This window comes from Cygnus atratus, chromosome 1 (genome assembly GCF_013377495.2).
Source record: "Cygnus atratus isolate AKBS03 ecotype Queensland, Australia chromosome 1, CAtr_DNAZoo_HiC_assembly, whole genome shotgun sequence".
Lineage (NCBI taxonomy): Eukaryota > Metazoa > Chordata > Aves > Anseriformes > Anatidae > Cygnus > Cygnus atratus.
In genome coordinates, this window is record NC_066362.1 from 65,382,198 (window position 1) to 65,409,032 (window position 26,835).

Genomic DNA, 26,835 nt, shown 5'->3' on the forward strand with positions numbered 1-26,835 from the left:
CTCCCATCACCTTCTTTGAATGACAATCTAACAGCTCTCAACTCCCACTCTCAATATTAGACGCTACCATTTCATTCAAGATAAAAGAAAAACCAGAATTTCCTACCTGCAGCAATACCCATCTTCCCATCCACAGATACAGCCACTGCTGTGCTCACTGTCACCACTTTTGGAAGGCCTCCTCCCTCTGTCAAGACACAAAACCAGCAGGCTTGGTTAGTTTACATGCAGCAGGATTCACATCCAGATCAGTACATACTTATGCCTCAGCCCTGAAGGATCCAAGAATTTGGAGGACTGCATCTTTCGAACCAATAAGCAACCTAAAAGGCTAATGAGTAGACTTGTTTCTCTCACGATGAAAGTAGCATCCTTGGCATAAAATATAGAGGACTGGCCTCCTGTGTTTTGGGCAGGTAGAACTCCTCTTAGGCTGGAAGATTGCTTTGCTTCACACACCAGCTAAGCTCTGTAGGCAGAGAAGCAAGACAGGGAATTCTGGCATTGACCCTTGCGCAGCAAAGGCCAGGCTTATACCCAGCTCTGTTGCCCAAGTCAGGCTACCACTACAAACTGGAGACAGACACGATACTCACGGGTACTTCCAGAGTGCACTCCATTTTAAAAACAAAGTCTTCTGGGATAGATTCAGCTACCTAAACTTTGTTATGCCCAAGGGCATCCCTTTTATCATTTAGCTGCTGCTTCAAGTGTCCCTGTAGGTCCTGTGTCACATTTGCCAGCCCCACGCAGATCTTTCGGATCCAACAAGGCATTTAAAACAGCACAACTGGATAGATTTAAGCAACTGAACCCCACTTGCTGTCTTTGCTAGTGCAGTTGTTTCAGCCTGCAATTGCCCATGTTACATTAAAAAATAATAATACAGAAATGGAAAGTGATTAGATTAGCTTCAGCTGGAGCACCTCTTTTGAAACTGCCAGGGGACAGTTTGAAGGTCAGCACAATCAATTTAGCCTACAACTGACTCCTTGCTTCCATGCTGTATGGAAAACTCTTGCTCAGACGGATGGATCAGGGATTCTTTCCTCTCCCAGAGCTACAGCATTTTGTTACTGTTTTCCACTTCTGCCGTCATCACTCTTTTTGGTACCCAGCATGTCCTGAGCATGATTCAGTGGCTACTGCAGTTTAGCCTGGAGTCTCTCTTTTTTTCTTTTTTTTGGACTGAAGCCAGATTAGCTTGCTCAAGGATGTCAGAACCAGTAAAGCCCTTGTGAAACAAATACCCAGCCAACTTATGCTCACATGTCTTGAGCCTGATCCTGCCTTTATGGTGAACCCCAAATTTCTTGCTCACTGCTAGGATGGGACAAATAAGCAAAATGCACATATTGTCCCTTAGAAAAACAAAGGAACAAACAAACCCAGCACACACACAAAAAAAACAACAAACATCACATGACACATCTGAACTGCATGAACAGTTTTATTTGACTTGCAGAGCTTTCCCTTCTGTTGTCTTCTCTCTGGGACTTTTGGACACTGGATGGAGGTACTCTGGATAAATTTTTCTGATGACCTGCAGCCATTCCCTGCTGGACTCCTCACCAGCAGGGAGGTCTTTGGGCTCTTCCCTCTTATGTGACAAGAAGAGCATCAGCAATGAACCCCCCTGTCACACCATGGGCATACACTGGCTCATGCGGAAAGCATGGAAGGGGTACTTTGGCATCTAATCAGCAAGAACTTCTTAAGAAACTGGGTGGCCTGTTCTGACCAAAAGGTGAGGCACCTCTGCTTCTAAGGATGTCAAGTGAAGGGCTCAGTGTCTGCTCTGACAGTGGAGCACAGTGGCTCAGAGGAACTGAATATTATTTCCAGGCACTTCACAGCCATCTTGTATGATCTCATGAATCAGTCTCACTAAGCCCAGCTGCTCACACCTAAAGAGACTAATAATCTCCTGTACATTTTAGAGAATAAGGTCTTCTGAGGCAGGCATTACTTCTTATACAGTGCCTGGAGGGTTTCCGGGCAAATGGGGTCCTGGACTTGATTGAAGTTCCTGACCAATAGCAATGCCACACAAAAAAGATAGGCAGCTTTTATTCTGCCTTTATCTATGCAAAACTACCTGCAACTGCAAATAAAGCCACATCAAGCCACAATCCCAATGTTTAGCCAGCAGTGACTACTAGGGCCTGGATAACAGCTATCCTAGGGAGTCCCACAGGGTGTTCCTGCCTGTTTTTCTAAACTGTATTCCAAAGAGCAAATGCTGTTGCGTGCAGGGGAGTAAAAGGTCTCTCCTGCCATGCCTCCTCCTCCTCCTCTTTCTTCACTTGCCATTTGAGGGAGATGTAAGGGTGCTGTGCAGAGGGAGAGGCTTTGGTGGAAGGTTTCAAGTACTTTCTCTTCCCATCCCTCTCTCTTTACATCCTGGTTCATCTCCAGCCTCCCAGTCTGGTTTTCTCTTTGCTACTTGCTTTCCCACCCACCAGCCTCCCACCACTGTGCCACAAAAAGCTTTACCAGCTAAAGTGCAGAGCTCTGTGACAGAGACTGAGTGCAAGGGGCCAGGGAGGGCACAGAGGGTATTTCGCCTTCTGTGTAGGAGTCTCACAACAGGGTCTTGTTTTGATTTTTTTTTCTTTCTAGGCTCTTCTGCTCTCTTCCAGCCTTTGAGGAAGTCCTGGCTGGCTCTGCAAGCTCACAGGAACCAACACCCCAAGCAAGGGACACTGAAAAGCCAATCTTTGCTTTTTCTCTTGTGTTTGAGCTCCTTTGCTAAGGAGGAAATGCCATATTTTAGTAATGTGATGGAAAGAACATAGGGCACCAATGAGACACCCTCACCAAGAGAAAACTACGGATAAACACTCCTCCTGTTTCCCTAACAAACCCATCCTTTCCTGTCATGGAAAGCAGTGATGGAAAAAAATGACACCCTCTAAAGTCACTTCTTCCTGAGTCCCTGCTGACTCCTCATCAGACCTGACTGTGAGTCTGATGGTTCTGTCCCTCTGCCTTTACGCAGGGTATACCAAATGCCATGAGGCTGGACCTCAGTAATTCCCACTGTGCAAGAGTGGCAATAAAGGGATTGGGATAAGTGTGGCCTTGGAAGCTATACATGAAAAACTTTCTCTTCTCTCCTTTTGTGTTCAGTCTGAGGTTACCTGAATCATCTTCTGAAACTATGCTGTAGATGAAGCTCCCGGGGGGATGCTCAGCTGCCCGGCGATACCACAGAGGGAAGTGGTCCATGGTGAAGATACTCTCCTTGTCCTTCCGAGTCAGGAATTTCCTGCCAGAAGAAAGCAGAGAGCAGCTTTTTGCACAGGGCAGCTCTCCTCGGGGCTACGCTGCAGGCAGCCCCCCTGGGCTGGACACCCCCTGGAGGCACCTCAGCACCTGCCGCTTCCCCTGCTGGGAGACCTCCGGGCCACATCTAACCCACAGAGGCAGGAGCCAAGTTTCCCGCTGCTAACCGCTGGGGCGCCTCAGCCTCCCCGAAGGCAATTGACAGCGAGGGAGTACCCCCTCCCTTGAGCCGCCATTTTCTGTTAGCACCCCCGCCGCCCCGGGGCCACCGCGGCCGCCGCTGCGCCGCCGGCTGCCCGCCAGGTGCCGCTGTTGCCCAGGCCGAGGCCCTCGGCGGCGCCGCCGCCGCCACCGCCTCCACGGCGGCCCCGAGGCCGGGCGAGGGGAGGTCGGGGCCCCGCGGGGAGCCCTACAGCCCCCGGGGGCCCCACAGCCCCCGGGCTTGGTGGCTGCGGAGGGCGTCCGGGGGCCCCGAGGCACGGGAAGAGGTGTCCCTCCCCCCCGTCGCTCTCTCCTCCGGGGTGCACCCACGGGTTATGCTGCGAGGGCACGGGGCAGGGCTGGGGGTGAAGAAGGAGACGCTACGGGCATGGGCAGCCTTCCTGGCTGACACACCCCCTTTGTTTTCAGGCTCTCCTTTTGCTATATGTTTCGACATAACAATAATTACTCATTTATGCAGTTCCTTCCTTTCAGGAGATTCCAAAAGTGCCTCTCCTGTGACAAGCAGGGATCTGTCATTGAAATGTAGTGACTGCAACCATTCAAAAGCACTGAACAACACTGTGTGGGGTAGGGAGTCATCATATTAGCTTCCTTTAGCACATATTTTTTTCTTCCTTGTCACCAGATCCTGACTGTGCTGAGTTATCGAAGACTTCCTCAGAAACATGAAGACTGTGGCTGTCAGGGTGTGCACGTCAGGCACAATGGAGCTCTCTGCCTTGAATATGCAATTTGTATTTGGAGAACTGGGAGACAGCGAAACACCTGCCAAAAAGCTGAGGACCACCACCATCCTGTTTTGTTCCATTTGCTGGTGGTGCCTTTGCAGCCTGTCCTTTTTTACAGAAGCTTGGACCAGCCTGCATGTTCAAAACTCAACTAAAATGAAAACTGTGCCCTTTCCACGTCAAAAACCTCCTCTGAATATGTACTTTTGCCTTTAGGGAGAGGACAAGAGAATGAATCATATGTGACAGATGTCAGTCACATCACTTAATGCATCACTGGAAGGCACTGGGATACTATGATGGGAGCAATGTAAGAGTCAGAACAGAATAAAACTGGGAGAAAGGAGGTGAGACAGAAAGATCAAACCTAGCCAAGCTGGAACGTCGCTGGGGCACTGGAGTGCAGAGCCTTTACACTGCAAAATGGTCCTGGGGATATAGAGTAATTGTGGACATTTCCTCTCTTAGCTGACTGAATTCGGGCCATAATCAAAGTTCTTCATTTTACAGTGAAATTAATGCACTTTGGGACAGTATTTCAAGAAAAATTCAAGAGGACCAGAGCAACACAAAGGGCCCCTTCCCTGCCTGCATAAATCAGCACCCATCCCACCAAGGTCTTGCTCCTTTCCTTTCTGTTTCTGCATCCCCAAATACATTGCTAAGCCTGGTGGTGATTTCATGCTGCCCCTTCAGAGACACTGAGAGAAATCCCTTAATGTGGATTAGGGACTTACCTGTTGGAAAGTTTCTCAGAGCCCACATACAGGGCACTCCTCATGAGTCCAGCTCGAGTGCCCAGAAATGCCATCTCGACCCCTGCCTCTGTCTCCCTGTGGAACAGAAATATATGAGCAGAAGCAAACAGTTCTTAGAAGAGCCATCCTTCTGCCTGAGTGAGGACCTTAGGCTTAGACCTGTGCCTAGACTGACACCTTTGAAATTTGCTCATTGCTTTCTTTTGGAAGGAGGATGTGAGCTGTTCTCCTCCTGCTAGCCCTGCTCTAGGCTGCCTGCATGTAGGCTGAAGCGAGGGAGAGGGACTGCAGGGAGAATATCTGTCTCAGGCAAGCACAGGATGGGCAGGGTAACAGACTGACTCTGTAGATTGATTTGGATGTGCCTTGCTGGAGTTACTAAGGGCACAGATGGGAGAGCTACATGGTAGAGAGTCTGCTGCAGCGTGGTGGTATGGCACAACCTTAAAGTAAGAGGTGTGTGTTGGTGTTGGCTGTTTAAGGGTGTGTGCACTGGTATTTGGGTGTCCTAGCATGATTGCTCCTGGCTCAAGCTCCATTAGTAGTAGGGATACTGGTAACTGAAACAGGGACAGGATTCCCACAGACACACATCTGTGAAAGTTGCAGGTTGTCTGCTGAAAGAAGATCTTTGTTCACCGAATCACTGCTGACCTCCAGTGGAATTCAAACATGGGTGGCATTAATATTCTGTTACCAAAAAAAACCCTCACCAAACTAAAGGCTTACCTGAGGAGGCCCAACCTGCTGGAGTCCACTCCTGAGAGACACTTTTTGAGCTATCTATAAAGCTATTTAGCTATTTCTAACAGACTTCTGAGCTATTTCTGAAGTTTCTTATATACTTTGGAAGAATCCAGGACTTTTTCAGCCGTTACGTAAGCCCATAGCATCTGGAAATGCAGCTTCAGTGGTGTTTTACCCATACTTGCTTCTCATACACTTACATGGACATATTGAGGGCTAGTGTTGTCCAGTAGGCTTCCATGGGTGCAGTGACCACGGCATCAAACAGCACTTCCTGGACCAACTCCTCATCACCTAAGGAGGAAGGAGAACAAGATTCAGGAGAGAAATACATATGTCCCACTAGATGTCTTAGATACCGAGCATCTGCCTGGACCAGGGCACTGGGGCTACATGGCACAGAGACCTCCCCTTGCAGGGTCGAGAACATGACCTGCCATCCTGGATGGAGGAGAGCAGAGGAAGAGATGTAGCAGCTAAGATCGCAACAATGGTTCCCCTTGCTCAGTGGAAGGATTTAGGTTTGAAAGCGTCGGCAAATGAGAGGCTTTCAAATGAAGTTACTCATCAGACTTTTGCTCCAGCCTTCTTGATTGAACAGTCTGTCTATAGCCATTGCCTCAGATCCCTCCCTTGACCTTTATTCTGGGTGCCCCATAGTGAGGATACCAGCTACCCCATTCCACTCAAGGAGCTTTCTTCAAAGCCCCTAGTGGCTTCTTGATGGCCTCTACTCTGTTTACCTTTCTCGAGATACCATCCTGTGCTAAATGGCATACTCAAAAATCCCCCTTACTCAACCTGCTTCATTTCTATACCACCCTGTTTCCGTTTGTCTCATGCTGTGAGAATGCAGTGGCTGTCATACTGCAGATAGGGATTAATGCATGTTGCAGGCCCTTTCAGTGCTGGTCTAGGCAGAGCCATCCCATCTGTTTCAGTGTTTCTGGCCCTGGTTTCTGGGTTGAGGCCCCAGGTATCACCTAATCCCAACTTCCTTTTGCCTTTATTTGTCACAGCTGGCAGGATCCCTTTCTCCATCCTTGCTATCATTCAGAACTCAGAACCAGAGGTCACCAGCAGATCTTTCCTTCCTCAGGCCCTGTATGCCTAGGATGTGTCCTAATTATATTTCTTTTTCCTCCACAGCACTTAAAATCTGCATGGTTCTCTTAGTCAGCTCTTCCAAAACTTTCTTTCTTCTTCCTGTCTTCTTCAACTGCTACATCTCTTTTCAGCCTTTTCAAAACTCAGCCAGGAGTGGTCTGTTCACATGGTATAGTAAAGAAGCAATTATCGGATTACATTTGTTTTTAGTTTTAAGAGATCCAAATCCTTGTGTCAGAGGTTTCTGAAGCATTATACACAAAATCTTGATTCAGCACTTGGCACAGCTAAGAAGGCTGAAGCCATGGAGGGTGAGGTGAACCTAAGGACATCCTAAAGCTAAATTCCTGCAGGGAGTTCCCATGCACAGCTGCCCACCTCTGCCCCTCAACAGAGGTCCCGCTCTGTAGTGGTGCTGCATCAGCTGCTTGTATGCCTACACTTCACCTGGAGAGCGGGACCTGCTGCAAGGGGTGAGTAGGGAGGATAATCATTCTGTAGCATTTTTTCTCTCCCCCCCCCCCCCCCCCCCCCCCAAAAAAATCAATTACTGATTGTCTTTGGAAAACAGAATTAATAACCTTTTTGTGAAAGAATCCATCTGTCTACACGGCACAGTACAGCCCACGGAGGATGCTAGCTGGGGCCCTGGGGAGCAGAATAGTGACGGCAGCTTTCTGCCTCCTCCTGCCATCCTCTAGCCCAGCTGGTCGGTCTCTCTTAAGCATGGTGTGCAGCCCCCGCCACACCCCATTCAAGCCTTTTGTCCTTCGCTATTTTCTGTGCTGAGACCTTCAGTGAAGTTAGGTTATGTGACAGCTTTGAAATTGAAAAAAAAATCCTCTGCTGGAGACAAGGAAGTGGATCCTCAGCTCATTTCCACCTGTGAATTAAGCTGGGCTTGAGTTCAGCCCTGCCTGTGGGAGCAGTTGCCACGGGAGCTCAGTCTGACACCAATCAGTTTCTCACAGTCCCCGCTCGCCTGTGAGGTTACAGAAAACCCCAGCAGGGCCCTTCTGATGGCCAGCACTCACATTCCAGGTCAGGTTCCTCTCCCGTGAGGAAACGGATCACAGCTTCCAGCTGGCTGAGCTTCCGGTGGTCGGGATCGATGTCCGTGATGCAGTAAATCCTGGTGGGGGGAGAAGAAGCCCAAAAGGGCAAAAAGAATCACAGTCAAATGCTCCATGACAATAACAACTGCAAACAAAAATACAGTGAGAAATGGGCTGCAAAGGTTTTGCTGTTGCTGCATGCCATGGCCACACAAATCCTAACAATGTGGCTCTAAGTCAAGCCCTACCAATAAAACCAAACATTAATTAATCTAACTGCTGCACTTAGTAGGGCTGCTGGTATGTTCTCAAGCTTAAGTTCACAATGCAACGTAGTTAGCATTCCCAAATCCTTTCTGTAAGGTTATCTATATTATACACTGAGTAGTGTGTGTACCTGTGTATCTCTACACAATAACAACGTGATGGAGAGACCTGAAAAGCAGGGGGCCACATGCAATGCGAGTAACATTGGTTTGGGAGTGGAAAAAAGGAGACAGAGAAGCAATGTGAGGTGAAGAATGAGCTTGCAGTATGATATGGTGTCAGCAAAAACTTTCCCAAGGGGACACAGCTGTAGGACACAGTTTGGGGAGAAATGGGAGAACGTTTTTCAAGTGTGGGTGTCTGTATGATAAAATAAACCAGTCTTCTAATCCTGCTTCAATTTTGACTGCTTCACTGTCAGGACAAGGGAGAGGAAGGGGTTATGAGAGAGAATTACATCTCATTAAGGGACTGAAAGGAATGATTTATGAGCAAGGCCTAAGAGTAATGAATATGTAAAATGTGGTAAGCTGACACCCCAAGTTAGGAGTAGAAGAAGGAGAAGTCACTGCATGTGTCTCAAATGCTCTGCCTATGAAACTTGACAGTGTAATGAGAGGTGTGAAGGGCTGTGGGGCTTCTTGAATATAGTTATTTTGGCTTTGATACAGGCTGGGTTCATGGGCCTGAGTGTAACTGAATGTTGGGTTCATGAAAATCCCAAACCTCACAGCAATAAATGGAAAGTGCCATGCTTTACCCTGTTTCATATCCAAACCAAGCAAAACCATAAATTATGCATGCTCTTGAAACAGCGGTCATAAATCACCCCCATGTTCACTAGAAATTAGGTCTAGGCTCAGTTCAGAGGAATGCCAACCAAAAATAAGCTAGGATTTTAAAACATGTTTCAGTGTCTCGCTAACCTTGCTACAAAATTCACTGACAGGTCTGACATACTGTGGGTTTTGTAGCACAATTCAGAGCAACACGAGGAAGAACAAAATGAGTTTGAGTACAGAAGACTGAGAATAAATCTCAGGAGATGTTTCCTACCGGGGGATGTCCCAGGCCTTGGTGGGATCTCACAAAGGAAGAGATGGAACTGAGTTCTGGAGGTACCACTATCGTACCCTGAGGCCATCAGCTCTTTCCAGGTGCAGTCCCTGAACAGCACTGCTTTTCCTCTGGGCCACTGAGGGTGGTGAACTCGAGCAGAGCTGCTGGGAACTTTGCCAAAAGCTCATGACAAAGTCCAGCGCCTTTGACAAGATTTCCTCCACTTACCATTCATTCGCTAAAGACAAGTCTGGCTGGAGCAGGTCGTGCAAACCTGAAACCAGATAATACACTGAGTATTAAATTAGGTAGCAGACAAACAGATACAGGCTGTGAAGAAGTAAAGCAGTAAGTTTCAGAGCAGCTACCTTGACCTTTGGGACAGCGGGGCTGTTCCAGATTCACCTACCTTCCTCCACAGAAGTGTTCCCCAGCAGAATGTACTCCCCGTGTCCCCTGGACAGCACAACCCCCAGGCTGCACGCAGGAGGGAAAACAGAGGGTTTGTCAGCAAGGGTGGGGTGTAATCCCAAAACACGACACTGTAGTGACAACCCTTAAAGATGTTAATTCCCTCCACAGCTATTAAAGAAAAGAACATCATCAAAAGAGGATTAAGTGAGATCTGATTGCAGCACAGGAGGGACCTGTCTGTAGAGCTGTGAGACGTTTTTGGTGACAACATTTTTGGCCAAAGTTGTAAGGTTCAAATCAACAATAACATGTATCAAATCTATGACAATTTCAAAACATTTTGGATGTGGAAAAAAACACAAAAAAGTTTAGCTTGATTTTTTTATGTGATGTTTTAGCATTTTCAGTTTACAATAATGTTCTGTTTAGAACCAATACCAGCATATCAAGCATTCAATGGAAATGAAAACTGAAGATATCTCATTTCTCTGAAATGAAATGATGTGCTTCACCTAAGGTGTTGCTTTTGGACTCAGATAAATAATTTTTTAATGATTATGGGAACAAAGAAATCAGTTATTCACACTGCTCTACGCATGAGTCATGTTTTATGACCATTTTAAAGACCATTTTCCCACCCCTGATGGCAGACTTCAGATGCATTGTATTGGTGACGTGTGAGCCCATGCTCACCTGAAGGGTGTGCCACTGATGTCCGTGAAGAAATAATCATTGGTGAGGAAGAGAACTCGTTTCTGGAATGAGAGCAGGAATAAGAGAGTGAGAGACTGTCTGACAGACCAAGGCCATAGCAGTGATGGTGACCTGGGATCTACATCCCCAGGGATAAGCAGAAGCGGGTGATCATCACCAACACTTTGCACTCATCTAGGACTGTCCAGAGACAGGAATGAATATGTGGAATTCAGCATATTCAGCAACTCGTGACTTTCAGGGTCCATGCAGCCACCCTGTCTTTCCATCTAGGTCTTCGGTTAAACCTTTCGTTTCTCTAGAGGTGAGGTGGGAGGAGAGGCAGGATGGACACCCTATCCACTGCATGAGTGGGCAGCTGGGGACAGCTCTCACCACTCCTGTGGGAAATGCTGAGATTCCTGACACTTCCTTTCATGCCAAATGGGGACAAAACATTAACATATTCCAATTTTGTTAAAAAAAAAAAAAAGAAAGAAACAATTTACATTTTTAAATGAAAAAAGTGCTGATTCAAATCCAAGACATTTTGATTCACATGAAAATATTTGTTTCAGCCTGACATTTCAACTCAAGACATTTCAGATTTTTGAAAGCTGCTTCAGAACTTCAGCTGCTTGCCAGACTGGCCTTTTCCTGTAGGAAAGTGTTGATTTCAGTGGAAATCTTTTCCAAAGGAGAAAAGTTGTTGGAAAATTTTATTCAATCCTTATGGCAGTATATGAACCCTAATATGTTTAAAATCCCAGCCCCAGCCTGAAAACGAGGTGAGAGGATGTGTGTGGGAGACGGAGTGAATACAGAAAGCTCACTGTTCCCCGGGGAAAGCCATGCCTGCTCTAACCTGCTTGAGCCGTGCAGCTGCAGAAGAGGCACGATGCACAAAGGGCAAAGCCAGCACCAGCTCCGCAGTGTGCCCCGAGTTAGTGCACATGGCAGATGGGAGATGGAGATGGGGTTATTGTTTGGTGAGAAGGTGGCAGGCAGCTCAGCTCCTTCTCTACCCTCTTTTTCCCTGCATGGCAAGTGTGTACTGCAACACAACTGGAGCAGCAGGGGCTTAGTCTTTTGCTCAGCTGAGATGTACCAGCATTGCCATGGCACCCCCAAGCAATATGGCATGGTGCTGTTTTGGTGGCTGTGGGGAAGGTACAAGGGGTACTGAGCCTCCATTTCCTTGTTTCCAGAGTGATCTGCTGGGAGGGAAGGCAGGGTGAAGAAGGAAGGCTTCAGCAGGGCTTGCTCTGTTCTTCCTTTGCTCCGCACACACTGCCCCTCTTCTGTGCATGCAGCCACTCAGCACTGGTGCTTGTGGGAGGCAGGCAGAGCTCTCTTTCTGCAGGATGGGGAAATGCACAGCCTCCCCAAGACAGCTGTAGGCATCGCCACTCATCCATGGGAAGGGGGAGCAGCAGAGCACCCTGGAGCCAAGGAGGGCTGAGGACAGCCAGGCAGGACTGTGCCACATAGCACAGAGCGAGGGAGAAGAAGAGGACATGGGCACGCAGGGTGGCTCAGTACCAGCACCGGCGGTCTGGCAACACATGTAGGTCAAGTGTTGGTATTGCAGCTGTTCTAGGCAGCCACTCCTGACTAATGGTCTTATCACTGGTTTGCCACAGGCCTACCCATTTGTCCCCTAGCTGAAAGCAAAAGCAGTTTTTGCCACCAGATTTCTCTAATGACTGCCCTTTGTCTTTGGACTTTATTTTTCCTCCTCTATCTCACTCTGCTCTCAATACCTCCCTGAGATCAACTTGTGGAATTTCTTCTAAGTGGCTGACAGAATAATTCCTATCTACTTCACTCAGCCCTTCTCTCTGCTGACTGCCTCATGCTCTCTGTTTCCAGGCTCTGTCAGCAATTTCTTTGTTTCGGCTCCTGCTCTGCTTCATCAGCTACCACAGTACTAGTGGGAATTGCTAAGCTTCGCTTCTTGTCCCTGCTCTGCGTGTATTCAGATAACAGTAAAATTGTGACTTGCTCAGCTTCAGTCTCCTATTATGCTTCATAAAGCTTGCAGAGTTGCAGAATAAAACAGGTAATATCTCTTACCAAGGCCACTTTTTGTTGTCTTTTTTTTTTCCTGGGTAGGGGAACAGAAAGATATCCCTAAAATATTGAACTAAAAAGCCATCTTTGGATGACTCAGAAGGTATGTTATTGCGAGTGCACAGAGAAAAGGTGAGAAAAGAGGTTAAGTTAGAGAAATAAGCAATCTAGACTTACAAAGAATAGATCTTGCTTTTCTGACAGAATAACAAAGATAATGGATGAAGGGAATAAAGGACATGAAATGTATCTGGGTTTATATAAAGCACTTAAAACAGCTTTTCATGAAATTTTATTCTAAAGACTTAATTAATGTGGGCTTAAATAAGATATGAAGTGAAACAACTGCAGTATTGAAACCAGAAAGAAGCAGTAAACAACGGTGCATCAGGAGAAAAAGATCTATTGAGAGAAACAGACAGACTGTATCTTAGGAGCCATTTTGTACAGTGATATGTAAGATAAAATAAATCACTGTTTCTCTGTATACTGAGAAAAAGTTCCAACAGCTCTAAAAATTAGAAAGATGGGACAAAAAGAAGTGAGATTCAGGTTAAAAAAAAAAAGGCAACTGGAAAAAATAGCTAAGAAACATGGAAACCTAAAAAACAGGTAAGAAACATGGAAAATGGGGGATTGGAACTAGGTGAAGGAGGGTCAGAACTAGATGATCTTTAAGATCCCTTCCAACCAAGCCATTCTGTGATTCTGTGAAACATAGGCAGTAATTCTGGGTCAACTGTGTGATGGAGAAAAATTTGAAGGGACGGCAGAAATGAAGTTTGGGGCTTCCTGTTCAGAAATAACCAACTGCAGAGAAAAGAAGCTCTCTACAGAGCAACAGGGAAACTGTGCTCAAATAATTCAGTGAAGCTCTGGTACTTGTGTAAGAGAAATGATACAAGAGACAGAGGGAATAGAAATAATTGCTGAACTGATTGGACTGAAACGTGTGCAAGTATTTCAATTGCAGATGTTGGGGAAGGGCAAATCCATTGACATTTAATAGTTGTAAACACCAAAAATAGAGACAGATAATTTAAAGTCTAGCAATACAACCATCCAGGGGAAACAGAGGGGTATCTTCACTGGGAAAGAGCATCATCTCAACAGTGGCTGAGTGCTTGCTTTATTGGAATTGGTGCTGACTGTGGCTTAGCATGGGAGCAGGTCAGCCAGCCTCATGGCTGAAAAAAACCTGTCTACAAAAGATGGAAAATTTTCCTCAAATTTGGAAGACTTCTGGGCAGTTAAACTTGCAGGACTCTGGAATACTTCCTAAGAGGAAATGATGGAAGCCAAACTCTTTGGGAGAATTAAATAAACCCGAATGAAAAAGTACCAGTGAACCTAAATGTACAAGTCCATTTTGCACTGATTCCAAGGGAAGATGTATAACCCTACATTAGAGCTGGTAGGGAACCTTCAGAAGTCTCCATTTCACTAGGAGTTTTCATAAGATGCTTGTAAATATTTGCATAGAAACTTAATCCCGAACTTGGATAAAGAAAATCATTCTGACAGAGTGAAGGACAGTTTTCTTGAGTGCTTTTGGGTAAGGAAAGGGAGACAAAAAAAAGCCTCCAAACCTTTCTGTCTAGATCAGCTCAACATGTCTTCCCCTGCTCTAAACTCTTGAAGATCTCAGATTCACTTCACAGCCCTATAAACAATGAACAACATGCTTTTTGGCTTTGCCTGGACGAAGTAGGGAGCTGTGAGGCATTTCCAGCACCTTTGCACACACGGAATGCCGGTAGTTATACAGAGCACTTCTAACGACGTTCTATTTTATGCCTTTAGCACATGTGTTATATATGCGGTGAAACAATAAAATCCTCACACTCTGAAATGCTGAGCATTAAAACCACATCCTTCATGGTTCTTCAGCATCCATTTCCCCTCCCATCCCTCCATGTGACCCAAGCCTGATAATTTCTTACCCCTTTATCCACAGGGACCTTCACATCCATGGAAAGGTAGCCCGTTTCCCCATTGATCATGGCAGTTCTCAGCTGCAGAGGTGAACGAGATCAACATTAGCATCTCTGGGCAGAGCAGGACAGGAATTAATAGAGCTGCTTGACATTAATATACAGGGGCTGTGACAGGAAAGAGTGGCTGTCATTTTTTTTTTCTCTTCACAGCTCTTTCTTGCTTCTTTTAAACTGAAAACCTGTTCTCAGTGGTCAGGATCCTTGTTCAATCAGTAACATGGAATAGTAATGGCTTATGCTGAAAGCTTGTTGATGTCTTTTGAGCTAAAGGAAAGGACCTGGAAGCTATGAAATTGACAGTCCACATTTCAGACCTCACCATTTGGCAGCCAGAAAGTCATTAGCACCGTGCTCTGAGAGCCTGAAAGAAGAGACACCTGAGAAACCCGCTGGCTCCCCCAGACGGAGTACAAAGCTCTTTGGCATCTTTTAAAACTGATTTATAAATTATAGGCTGCATTCAGCACCACTTCTGAGTTCAGCAAAGCAGCTGTTTAACACAGCAAAGCAAGGCTGTGTGATAGCCAGGGAGGCAGTGAGAAGACCACTTCGTTCAATTCAGGTTCCAAAGGCAAAGTGTAGTTTTCACAGTGACTCCCAGCCTCTTGCAAGAAAGAGCCAGGGAATTTTTCCATAAGTGCAGAGGGTTTGACTTCAGGTCCAGCCTGCCAGAGCATATCAACCTATTGCTTCAGCCTGGATAGAAAAAAAGGTGGGAAGTAGCTTATTCATTCACACAAATTGCTTCCGTACTTCCAGAGACAAGCTTCCATTCAGGTGCTGGCCAGACTCAACTGCAGTTGCTTTACAAGGCCACAGCTCTATTTATTATGGCTGTTTGATGTGGGTTATTTACAGACCTAGAATATAAAGCTTGTGTTTTCCAAGGCCCATGTCTTGGAAATCAAAACACTCACTAGTTCTTTAACTCCTTTCTTGCTAAGAGAGTTTGACCTCCTGCCAGAGCCACGGCATGCTCTGTTCTGGTCTGACAGCCTGCAGCAATTTCTCTGGGTTCTGGGTTTAGTTCGGTTATTGCTGTTTCGTCCATATCTTCTCGAATGCCAGCTGTCTTTCATTGCCCCATGAGGCAGTGGAGAAGTAAACCAGTGGATATGAGATCTCTTTGGATCTCCTCAGCTCCAGCTCCAGGCCTGTGCCCAGCGCTGAGGTGACAGTGTCTGTAGATCAGTGCCACAGCCCAAGCTTGCTGCTTCTTCCTTGACAGCTTCTCCTGCATGGAGAACTCAATCAGCCACAGTCCTGGTGTCTGGGAGTCCCTGGAATGCTCAGTCCTCATTACGCTGGACACTGCTGGCAGCAGACGGCCTTCACTTTGACAAATGCCTAACCAAGTCTGGATGGAGGAGTTGTCTGCTGCTGACTCCTTTTCCCCATCCACTCGTGTGGTTTCAAACCAACACAGACATACGGTTTACCTGGGGGCTCTCATAACATCTAGGTGTTTGGCCACTCAGTCCCAACTTCCTTGCAGGCTAATTTCTTCTTCAGATGCTCTGTCAAGGCTGAAGAAACTTGTTCAGGTGTCAGCTCCCAGACTGCTGGGCAGGACCCCGCAACCCCTGTTCCCTTCACACTGAGAATAACCTTGTGTAACTTTAAAAGCAACCTCAAACTTCCTTGCTGCCCAGCTGCAAATAGCACTGTTGTACATGAATTTCTATTTTGCAGACAGTGCCGTGTTCCCTCCCTTTTTCTTTTCAGCAGCTGGCTGTATTACACATCATTAGCACTTGGGCATATTTTTCCAGTCTGATTTTGCTGCTTATCAGTGTTGCTGAGATTATACTGCAACTGATGTTGAGTCTGTCATTGATCTAATACCATAGCTGCAAATCTGAGTGTTGAAACGTTGGCATCTTTCTGCTGCAGTGGGTGTATCTTGAGAGACTCTCAACTTGCTGAAGTCACACTGCAGATATCAGTGACTGCAACCTTTCTTTCTTCTGGAAGATGCAGTACAGGAACACAAAGTGGCTTTTTTTTTGTATGCCTCTTTTGATATATGTATATATTTCACTCTGGATAGTTTTATTCTGATTGCCTAAGGGCAGAAACCTTACACTGCATCATATATACATTCAGGTATCAATGCTTTTTTAAAAAAATTTGTTGTAAAATAGCAAACTGTAGAGAGGAGTATCTCTAAAAGTGTCTTCAGTGGCAGAGCTGCTAGAAGACATTAGTAAACACAGATAAAGCCATAGATAACCTGTCAAGTCCACTGCATGTAAAATCTCATATTTTTGTCTTACTTTCCACATCTCACACACAGTCCTGCTGTGCTTTCTTTCTCAGTCTGCCACCCTTTCACTTGCTGAGTTCTGCTGGCACGACCCTTTCTGCTTGCCCTGTGCTTGCGGCAGTAGCTGCTGTAATCCTCTTGCTGGGCACTTCGTTTGTCCCACCTGTTTATGTGATACCTATAGCATCAGATCCCTTTATCTCCGCGGTCTCCCCTGTAATCCAGAAGCATGCATCCCACAGCTAATTCTATCTTACTCCAAATTATTTTCTTACCTTAGCATCTTAAGTAGCTATTCTCTTCTAATTCTTCTGAGTAAAAGAAAGCCAGCTACAGAGGAACCTCTCTGCCTTCTTGTTGTATCTGGGTACCCAGTTCTGAAACACTGCAACATGCAGTTGTTGAGGTACACACTGTTTCTTGCTTACCACTTTTTAATAGTTTCGTTTGAGAGAGTAAAAAGGGGATTTTCTAATCATTTCCCTTTGTCAGCTATTGTTTTCAGTGCTTCCAAAGATGTGCAATAAGGTGTTTCCTGGAAAACTGCTTTTATTGAGTGTCTAAGTTCCTTATGCTCTTTGTCTATTATCAGAAATGACTGCAAAACTTAGTCTCTTTGGAATTGCACTTTCTTTCTTGTTGCAGATCTCATTAGTTGAGTGGTTTCAGCTATATCTCACATACTACACATATGGGCAACATCATGGGATGCCTCCATACTACTGAGCTATTTTGGCTTTGTGTTAAGCTATGTCCAGAGGTGCATCTGCTACCACCAGCATGTGGGTCAGGTACAGACAGACCAGCTCCCTGGAGCATCCTCTGACTGCTTCCTTCCTCCTGCCAGCACTTTCTCTCCCTGTTCCATGGGAAGGAAAACTTGTACAGAGAAGGAAGGCAAGCAGGTGAGCATCGGTCTTGTCCTCTTGTAGAATACCAGTCTCTCTTAGTCAGGGCCAGATCTGCACAGAAAAAACAGGATTGCCCCTTCCCTCCCCCTCATTCCATGAAGGCACACTTAGTAATAGAAGGAAGGGGCTACAAAAGCCTAAATTCACTTTCTGATACTCACTATTTCGTCCTGGTCTTCCCATTCCACTTCCGAGAGATCTACACTGTTGTAGTTTGGCTTAGGCTTCAGTTTCTTTCCTTCTTTATACTGACATTTATTAAAAAAAAAAAAAAAAAGATAAAATAGGAAAAAGAGAAAAAAACACCCCAGTAAGTGGCTAGATAACTTTTTGAACTAACCCTTTAAGAATTTAGTATTAATTTCTAATTTGAAAAATAAGCATTTTTCAGTCTCATTTATTCTCTGACTTGGAAGGCAGTTTTTGGGTGCAGATAATTTCTCAGTCCCGTGCCACATATTTCTTTATGTGAGCGGTGTGAAGATGAGAGAGTTCAAGTGGGAAAGGTTGTTCCAGGAGCAAGGGACAAGCAGGAACATAGGTGAACTTGCAGGTAAAAGCTACAGCCTGGTTTGCGAGAATATTCAGCTAAATAGATCAGTACACTATGCTTACCTCCAGGAAATATTTTTTTTTTCCCCACAGCTAAGAGTGTAATCCCATTAACACTATAATACCAGCAGGAGATCTTTCCTGATGGGAATTAAGCTTTGGCTTCACTGACAAAAAAGTAGGCTTTTCACCTCAGGTTAACTGATGGAAGAGAGCTATTTCCCTCTAATCTTACTGGTGAAGAAAAAAGTGCAAAGTAGACTAAGAGGGGCCAATTTCAGGTGGAGGATAAAGCAACGACCTTGCCTAGCTTTGCTTTGCCTCATCCTGGCAACATGATGTGATCCTTCTCACATAGTGAAGTAACTACCCGTGTCTGAGGTCTCTGTGCAAAGCTGCCTTTATGAAGACAGCTGGTGCGAAGCCCTGTGGTGGCAATTCCTCTTGCCAGTAACTACATTAACACCTATAAGCTGTGCACATGGAGATTTGTGCAGACAGACACGTGTGTGAAACAGAAAATGTATTGCATGCCCGGGTAAGAAAGCCCATAGTGTGTTTGCAGATATGTGCAGTCTGGAGTTCCAGGTGGCACCATGAAGGAGAAACATCCTTGTGTCCACTCTGACCCTCAAGTATTTGCAGCACACTGGTCCCTAACTTGTTTCTGACATCCCATGTTACCAGGATTTGTGTTACTCCACCTTGCTAGCCTCAAATTCCCCAAATTTCCAACACTACAGCTGCTGGGCAGCTATTACTGGGGAGATACCCATGCTGAATCTTCATGTAGGAGATGTGCCCGAGTGAGGGGATTTGATTCTCCAGTGGAGCCTCACAAGCAGGAGCATACATGTGTGCCCAGAGTACAGCAAGTGCACAGAAATACAGCACCCACACGCATTCTTACAGAGAAGACAGGCGGGTTACCTCCCGCTTCATACATCCGTACACATATATGTGTACGTGTACATCCGTACACATATATGCACCTATGGGTGTGACATTGATTTCTCTGTCCCTCATGTTCCCAGGGCCCGTATATCAATAAAACATGAGAAATCAGGATCATCCCTAAAAGCCAGTGTTCCCAAGTCAGCAAGGATCTCCACAGCTATACGTACCAGAGGACGGAGGTCTGGGTGAGAAAGGATGTAGCCGTTGTTGGTGTTCAGAAAGGCATATCCGTGGACACCCAGCTGGAGAAACAGAATAATTAGCTCTGCTTTAGCTAGAAACACCGCTGTGTAGTGGGTGCTGCTGATACCCTGGCCCCGTCAATATTCAGAAGTATTTTCTTTTTTAAAGGTATTGACCAGCAGAAAACAGGCTCCATCCCAACCCTTTTAACCCTGCATTTCTGGCTGCTCAGAAAAGACTGGCTGTGCTTGGGTGCACACAGGGATGGGCAGGTAGTCCGTCTCTGCACCCAAGCAGGGAAAGACACCCTCTTAGAGCCTGATCAGCCTTGCTAGCAAATACCAGCAAGAAATTTCCACGAGAGCAATTGCTCAGATAAAGCCCATACATAATACAAATTCCAGCTAAAGCCTGAGTTGCTGAAAACTCATAGATAGCCTGTGCTTGCCAAAATATGAGGTGTCTCATGGAAACCAAGAATGGCTAAGTTTTCTATCTTCAAAAAAACGTAGCAACTTTATATTCCTATAGAGTCAATCCTGGAGGGATAACAACAGGGAAGCAGAGAGGTAAGTCTTTCACAGTCCGCCTGCACCTTTTTGGAGGGAACGAATTACTTATCACACATATCCCAGATCAAAACTCTGGACTTTATACAAAACATTTTTTTTTTGCAATCACATAGAGCTCAGCTCAGCGTGGCAGAGTGAATCCAAGGCGTTGGATCAGGACTATGACAAACTTCCTTGTTGGCCTATTAAAGATGAAATTTCCCAGCCCAATAAGTGGGATCATAAATGTATGAGCTCTCAAGGGCTTTGGAGCTGGTCCTTTGCAGCACATATGCCAAAGGATTCAAGCTGAGAATATGAGGTTTATGAACCGGTTTGGAACTGAAAGAACTTCTGGGAAGTCATGTCCTGCCTCTGATGTAAATAAATCCTTCAAATAATTTTCTCTTCTTCCATGATACTACTTGAAGGAAAGGACAGTGTCCCTTCTTGGCTCAGAAGAAAGATTATTGTGACATACGGCTTTTGAGTGACACGGGGGAAGGAAGATGAAAAGGTATTATTAGTATTTTACAGAAAATAAACATGTATAAGAATTGAAGCTCCTAGACAAGACTCCCCCAAACCTAAACCAGCTAGCTTTTGCCTGCTGAGCACTTGCACCCTGATGCTCTTGGTTCCTGGGTTGCCTGAAGGGCCATTTTCAGCAGCTACATGCCAACGGTCTGCCAATCCTGCATCCAGATCTGGAAGCACTGCAGAGATGCATAGCTTCTGACAGCACTTCCAGTCCTGCAGGTCTCTAGTGATCAGATTTTGGACAACTGCCCAACTGGTAGTTGTTGTTTAATAGTTATTTAAGAGAAACTGAAAACTTGAAATGATGGCTCAAACTGCCTGATAACTTTGGCAATCCTCAGATGTGCTTGATGTCGCCTGGTATGGAGAGTGATTGAACAAAAGGTCACTGCACACAATTCGCAGCAGAAACCAAACTAAATAGTGCATCTCTGGGGTGTTTTCCGATGGATGAACATGAACATTTTTTTTTTTTTTTTTAGATATATTGATTACAGAGCTAGAAGTAACTGTAACAGTACATTCTGGAGGGCAAATACACTCCCTAGGTACAGCATCAATGGGTGAGAGCCAACCTCCTGTACACTGTCCTGCCAAGAAGTCTTCACGCTGATGTGGAGAAAGACTTTCAGACATGGCAGAACAGTTCGGTCTCTGAAATGAATTTAGTCCTCAGTTTTTCTGCCAAGAATGCTGACAGTGAAGCTTGTTTATTTTTTGCCAGCTGGTATGGCAGCTGTTGTCCACTGGGAACTGGCTATAAAACATTAATTCTTCTGAGACAGGCTATCAGATCCATCTCATCTCTGAAGGATCTAAGCTGGTGACCACAAAGGTGCAAAGACTCTATGACCAGTTGTGAATCCACTGGATCATCCAGTCCTTGTGTTTCTGAAGCAGCCTAAGTGTTTCTAGTGGTGAATGATTTTGCATGTATTATATGCATCACCACATCTGACTGCCCTTGCTTTATACTCATACTTCTTCCTACAGGAAGAGGAATGATTTTTCAGAATCGTGCCCATGGAAGAATGACTAGTGACTTTGCAGTGTAAAATAAAATTGCCTTATTTCAGTCTTACCTTATACCGTGGAGCAAGTTTTAACAACTCCCTCAGGGGCACGTCAGAGCCCACCACACCCAGCAGTATGCCATGAGATCTCTTGAAAACAAAGGAAAACCCATTTTCAGAAGCAAAACTTCAGTAGTGTTCTGCCTGAACACAGGCTGTTACCTTCCTACTGACCTTTCTTGTGTTCTCTTTAAGCTTATGTACATTCATTCAAAGCCAAATAACATACTGTTTATGGAGAGAAGTATTTCTATCCAATACTAGTCTGCATTTTTGATAATGATTCAGAAATAATATAAAATGACTGGCAACAAGATTTGAGGGCAAAAATCTGCATTCAGTGTGTGTAAATAACAAAAAGGACAAGGCAAGCATGCAAAGAAATTTAGCAAGCAATTGCTCACAGGACCTAGATGAAGACTTCATTCCTCATACAGCAATGGTGAGGTACCAGATGCCATTTTAAAATGATGCTGAGAAGCTAGAAATGGTACAGAGAAGACTGTCTAAAGGGTTTCAAAATCCAGAGAAAATGCCCTTATCAAAGACACCGAAAATTTTCAACCTTTTTATCTTATCAAAAGAAAGACAGGTTTGACTTTATTGAAGTGCAGAAGATACTTCCCGGGAGAAAATACCAAGGGCTACAGGGTTTTTAATCCATCAGAGAAAGTCATTATGATGGGAAAGTGAAGCCAGACAGACTCGAAGTGGAATTTGGACACCAGTTTTTAACAGGGAGTGAGAAACCACAATGGAGAGCTCAAGGCTGGATGCCTTTCTTCAATGACACTTTTGCCAAACACAGGTTATTGGGCTCATGAAGGACTGTCTATATGAAATGTAGAGGTCCGCAATAAAATGCACAGACCAGACGAGGTAATGATCGCTTCCAGTCTGAAACTTTATGGGTCTGTGAATTAGGCTGGGTTTGAAAATGGAAGGGATAAAAACAGGGAGAAGTGTCATATTTAAGCGGTATTTGGAAGAAATAGCATTCAGAGGAAATGGCAGGCTATCATTTCAACAGACAAATTACCATCTGCACATCCTGTCCAAAGTCTGCCATGGTCCCTGATGGCCAGGCGGTCTGTCAGAGGTGCACTGGCTCTAAAACCCCACAAAGGTCTGCTGCAGCCTTCCACCTCTGCTGGCGGGAGGCAGAGCAAAGCCCACGTTGCACTCACCGTCTCGTTCTTCTTGCTGAAGACTGGCATAGCCACCGTTGTCATGAGCAACAGACTTTGAGCCTGAGATGCAAAGAGCTGCCACAGAACAACGAGCCGTGTGTTAGCAGGTGCAATACCACAGATAACCCGAATGAAAGGCGCTGGAATTCCCAGGGAGCCCAGATGTTGGGTACAATCAGACACCTCCTCGCCTCCCACGCCCCTCCGAAAACAGATGGCAGCACTTTTCAGTACTCTGTATCCAAGAGGCTCGTAGGATGGATGCTTGCTCATGTGGGGTGATGAGGATGGGCTGAAAGCCAGTGAAATGTGTTGAGAACCTGTAGAAATGGTGGCACCATGTATACCCACCATGAGCAGGAGACATTAAAGAGCTGTTTTGAGGAGGAGACAGTAATGGGTGTGTAGACATGGGCGCTTATGCAACAAGTGTAAAAACCACCAACACATAGAGCACAGAATGAAGAAAAACAACACAAATATGAGCAAAATCACAAACAACATATTCTATATTGCAGACACATGAATAGCACGAATGAGAAACAGCACAGGCAAATATTTAAAGGGCACAAATACACACACAGCCTGCTTATATAAACTTGTCACTCAGGCATCTAAGCATAGGAAAGACGGAGGCAAAATCATGATACAAACAGGTACAACACAGTGAGCTGTCTCTACAGCAGACACAAGACATGCACATGCATTGGGGTAGCAGAGGCTCCCAGTACTGCAGATGCTCTAAAAACACACAAGAAAGGAGGTAAAACAGGCAAGACACATGCACAGAAATCTCCCAGATCTGCCTAGCACTAAAAAGGGCTTATTCCCTCAATGCCAGTAGCATCTCCCTTCCATTTCTCCTTTGGTCAAGTAAGTAGCGAGGCCAGAACTGACCTACTGTCTCCATTAGTGTGCACGCTAGGAGCCATAAAGCAGCCAGCCAATGTTCTGTGCAGTTGCCTGATGGAGATTTGAGCCTGGTATCTTGAGTTATTGGTCTGGATGCTTCTAAGTAGAAAATTCCCATTCACAGCAACACTCTTGCTAACACACACCAAGTACCTGTGTCCAGCATTTGCCAGACACATAGAAGAAGAAATCCAGTGATCTAAGCTACTGCACAACACAGACACCCCTACTTTGGACCCACAGCACAGCTCTCCAGTACATCCAGCATTGCCTCTCCTCTTGCTGGTGTAAGAGGGCTCCTCGAGAGCTGCAGCCCCCTGCCCCCAGATGTACAGGCCAGCTGTGGCTGTGAGTGCTTGCACCGACACACCAACTGGCACAAGGGGAAGGGCACGCTCACAAAACACAGGGGAGCAGTTACCTCCTCGGACTGTGGCAGCTAGTGAGAGACATGGATGAACAGATGAATGAGTACATGAATGGAGGAATGAAACAAAAATGGAGAGGTTGGAGTGGAGGAAGAGAATGGCAAGCCAAGCCAAGAAGAAATGCAGCAAAAAAAGCGCAAAAAACAAATCCCTGCTGCTGCCTTGGTAAGTGTGGCACCCCACACCAGTGCCAGGGATGGCACATTTACTACTAGAGTAAACTTGCTGGGTAGCTGGCAGCATTTCTGGAGGTTTTGCTTAGCACACTCAGGTACCAAGTTCCACCTCTTGCTTGGGACCACCCCTGCAGCAGAAGGCAACCTCACATCACCCTGACAGAGCCAGTGTGCCATGACTGCAGCTGCAATGGTCAGCCACAGCACAGAGTTTTGGGACAGCCTCTTCCCACCAGAGTCTCCTGAAAATATTTCCACCCCCCCTAGGAAAGCATACAAAGTGTCAAGGTTTGTTTCTGGAATAGGGGAACCTGACTTCTGGTCAGCTCTGTCACAATTACGCGGAAACCTCTCTGTGGTGAAGATGCCAGCATACATTTCTGCAGTGTAAAAAGGGATGGAGATGGAGATTGAGGAGCACCTTCTATCTGGGGAAGTGCAGGGGAAAGCACCTTCAGTGATGATCTCCTTTGTCCTTCCCCTTGTTCCTTTGGATTTCAAAGCTGCCTTGGCAATATAACACCACGATGGCACCAGTTTGTGGTCCTAAGGCCTGAAGTCTTCCCTTAGGCCAGGCAAGGGGCATTGGGAGCCCTGACTTCCTGGTTCCGTTTCCCTCCCAGGAAGCGAGATGTGCCCTTTACACAGGGGCTCTGCCCTGGGTGACCTTGCGTCTTGCTAGCCCAAGGAATGAGGGAGTGACAAACTGAGACCCGTATTTCTGACTGGCACGGTGCAGTTAGCTACTGGGCTGGGGGAAATAAATCTCTGTGACCCATATCCTGAGCTGTAAATAGTCTTTCCTGTGAATAATCCTTTAGAAGGTTAGCCTCCTTTCGCAGGAGTACTGCTTATGTCATACTGTGTCTGTGTGATTAGTCCTGGGCTCCTGGGTCACTTCAGGTCCAGACCTGAGTCTACATATACATCTCAACTCCAGGAGCAAGCAGAAAATAAATATTGCCTGTCTCAGCACAGCCAGAGACCAGTAATTTCTATCAATCAAACAGCTCCTGGTTTTACATACATTTCAGGATTTCATTTAGGTTCTGACACACATAAGACATTTAGAGGGGAAGCTGGACTAAGTTATGTGCCTAACATACTAGCTGAATGCCTAACACCTTTGCCAGTTTGGCTCATAGGCCCTCCTGTTTGCTGACTAAAGACTTGTGCTGTCAGTTCTTACCGCACTGTCCATGTAGGCCTCAGTCCAAATAATGTCATGGTCATGGTTGATGACCATGGGACGGCTGAGCACGTGCAGGTACTCCATCACGTTCTCCTGGACGTCTGCCAGCGTGGAGATCTGAGTGTAGTAGCCTTCACGGAGAAACAGAGCTGTGAGTCACTCTTCTGATATATCTCCCATATTTATAAATGTGTCCACACAAAGTCAGAAAATCGGGTGCCAAAGCCTGTATCTGCCCAGACAGTTTAGTCTGCTCTACAAAAAGTGCCTTGATATGCTTTGTATCCACACTTTTCTATGGATACAACTTTCTGTGGAAATCTAGAGTTTCGAAACTCTGTCTCTGTTCTTCTCAGCACACTGGACCAATGCTCAAGACCAGAGTCTCGATATAATCACAATCATGACACACAGATGTAAAAGGCTGGTTTAGGTCTTAGGCAAAAATATCCACTAACCAGGCTGCCTGTGGTCCCAAAATCCAAACATATGCAAAGTATTCTACCAGGCTGCCTGCTTACCCTGTCCAACTTCTCTTCCGGAGTTAACAGTCCAACGTACAACAAGGAGTACAATGGAAGAATGTCTTTGAGTTATCAAAAGACAGTCAACAATAGCTGCTTAACTGGTAAGAAATGTTAAAACAATGCAATGTCCCAAGGACTCTTGTCCTGCTTCTCACCAGATGGATCTGATTGGTTGCACTTGTAGCACCGAGTATGCCAGATATATGGAAAAATGATGTTATCACTAGGAAATCACTGCCATGTGAAAAGACTCATGATTTGATAAGCCTTGTGATGTGGAAACATTTTGTGTGCTTGAAAATGAGGACTACAAGAGCTATAAAATGTGTTGAAACAGAAGAGCCAAAATCAGTGAGCCTTCCTTGGAGATCAAGTTTGCTAAGTGAGAATTCAAGTGCTAAGAGCATATTTTTTGTTCTCAAGGAGAATCCATTCTCACATTTTATGGTGAAACAACAGCACCATGAAATCCCTGTCACAAATGTTACAGCTGCATATGCTATCTGAAATCCAAGTTTTTGTTTCATCTAATAAAAAATAAAAAAGTTACATGTGATTCGTAGCACTAACAGATGAACCTTGGACATCCCCAGCTCATGTACACACAGGCCGGCAATTCTTGTCTGTCAAATATTTTCAGTAGCAAATGCGCCAATGCCTTTCATAGTCAGCTGGAGACACTGCTGAGACAGAGAGCTGATATCCCTAGCTAATCAGCCCCCAACTTCTGTCTCTCTTGCCTTGCCTTGCCTTTCCCCGTTGAAGAAAGATACTGACATAGGAAGCATTGCAGGTCGCTGGCCATCTACAGAAGCACCAAGGCCAAGTCATGCCCAAACAGAGAAGACTCTTTTATCCCCCTCTTCTTTCACACTTGTGGACTCCGATAGGGCTAACTGGACTTTTAAACTGGCCCCAAATGCATAGGGATGATTCACCTACTCTGAATGGACTTTCCCATTCATG

At 45.7% G+C, this 26,835-nt stretch overlaps 1 protein-coding gene across 1 annotated transcript in view; it reads right to left on the reverse strand.

Moving 5' to 3' along the window:
• CACNA2D4 (calcium voltage-gated channel auxiliary subunit alpha2delta 4) overlaps positions 1–26,835 on the reverse strand; it is a 120,014-nt gene that overhangs the window by 61,703 nt on the left and 31,476 nt on the right. The window contains exons 13-26 of the mRNA XM_035550703.1: positions 25,340–25,473; positions 22,632–22,709; positions 21,454–21,534; positions 19,265–19,339; positions 17,750–17,836; positions 14,358–14,429; positions 10,342–10,403; positions 9,644–9,711; positions 9,463–9,508; positions 7,888–7,985; positions 5,947–6,040; positions 4,979–5,074; positions 3,144–3,271; positions 107–187 (exon numbers count right to left, since the gene is read on the reverse strand). Coding sequence (XP_035406596.1) covers positions 107–187; positions 3,144–3,271; positions 4,979–5,074; positions 5,947–6,040; positions 7,888–7,985; positions 9,463–9,508; positions 9,644–9,711; positions 10,342–10,403; positions 14,358–14,429; positions 17,750–17,836; positions 19,265–19,339; positions 21,454–21,534; positions 22,632–22,709; positions 25,340–25,473 — 1,200 coding nt within the window. The remainder of the gene's footprint in view (positions 1–106; positions 188–3,143; positions 3,272–4,978; positions 5,075–5,946; positions 6,041–7,887; positions 7,986–9,462; positions 9,509–9,643; positions 9,712–10,341; positions 10,404–14,357; positions 14,430–17,749; positions 17,837–19,264; positions 19,340–21,453; positions 21,535–22,631; positions 22,710–25,339; positions 25,474–26,835) is intronic.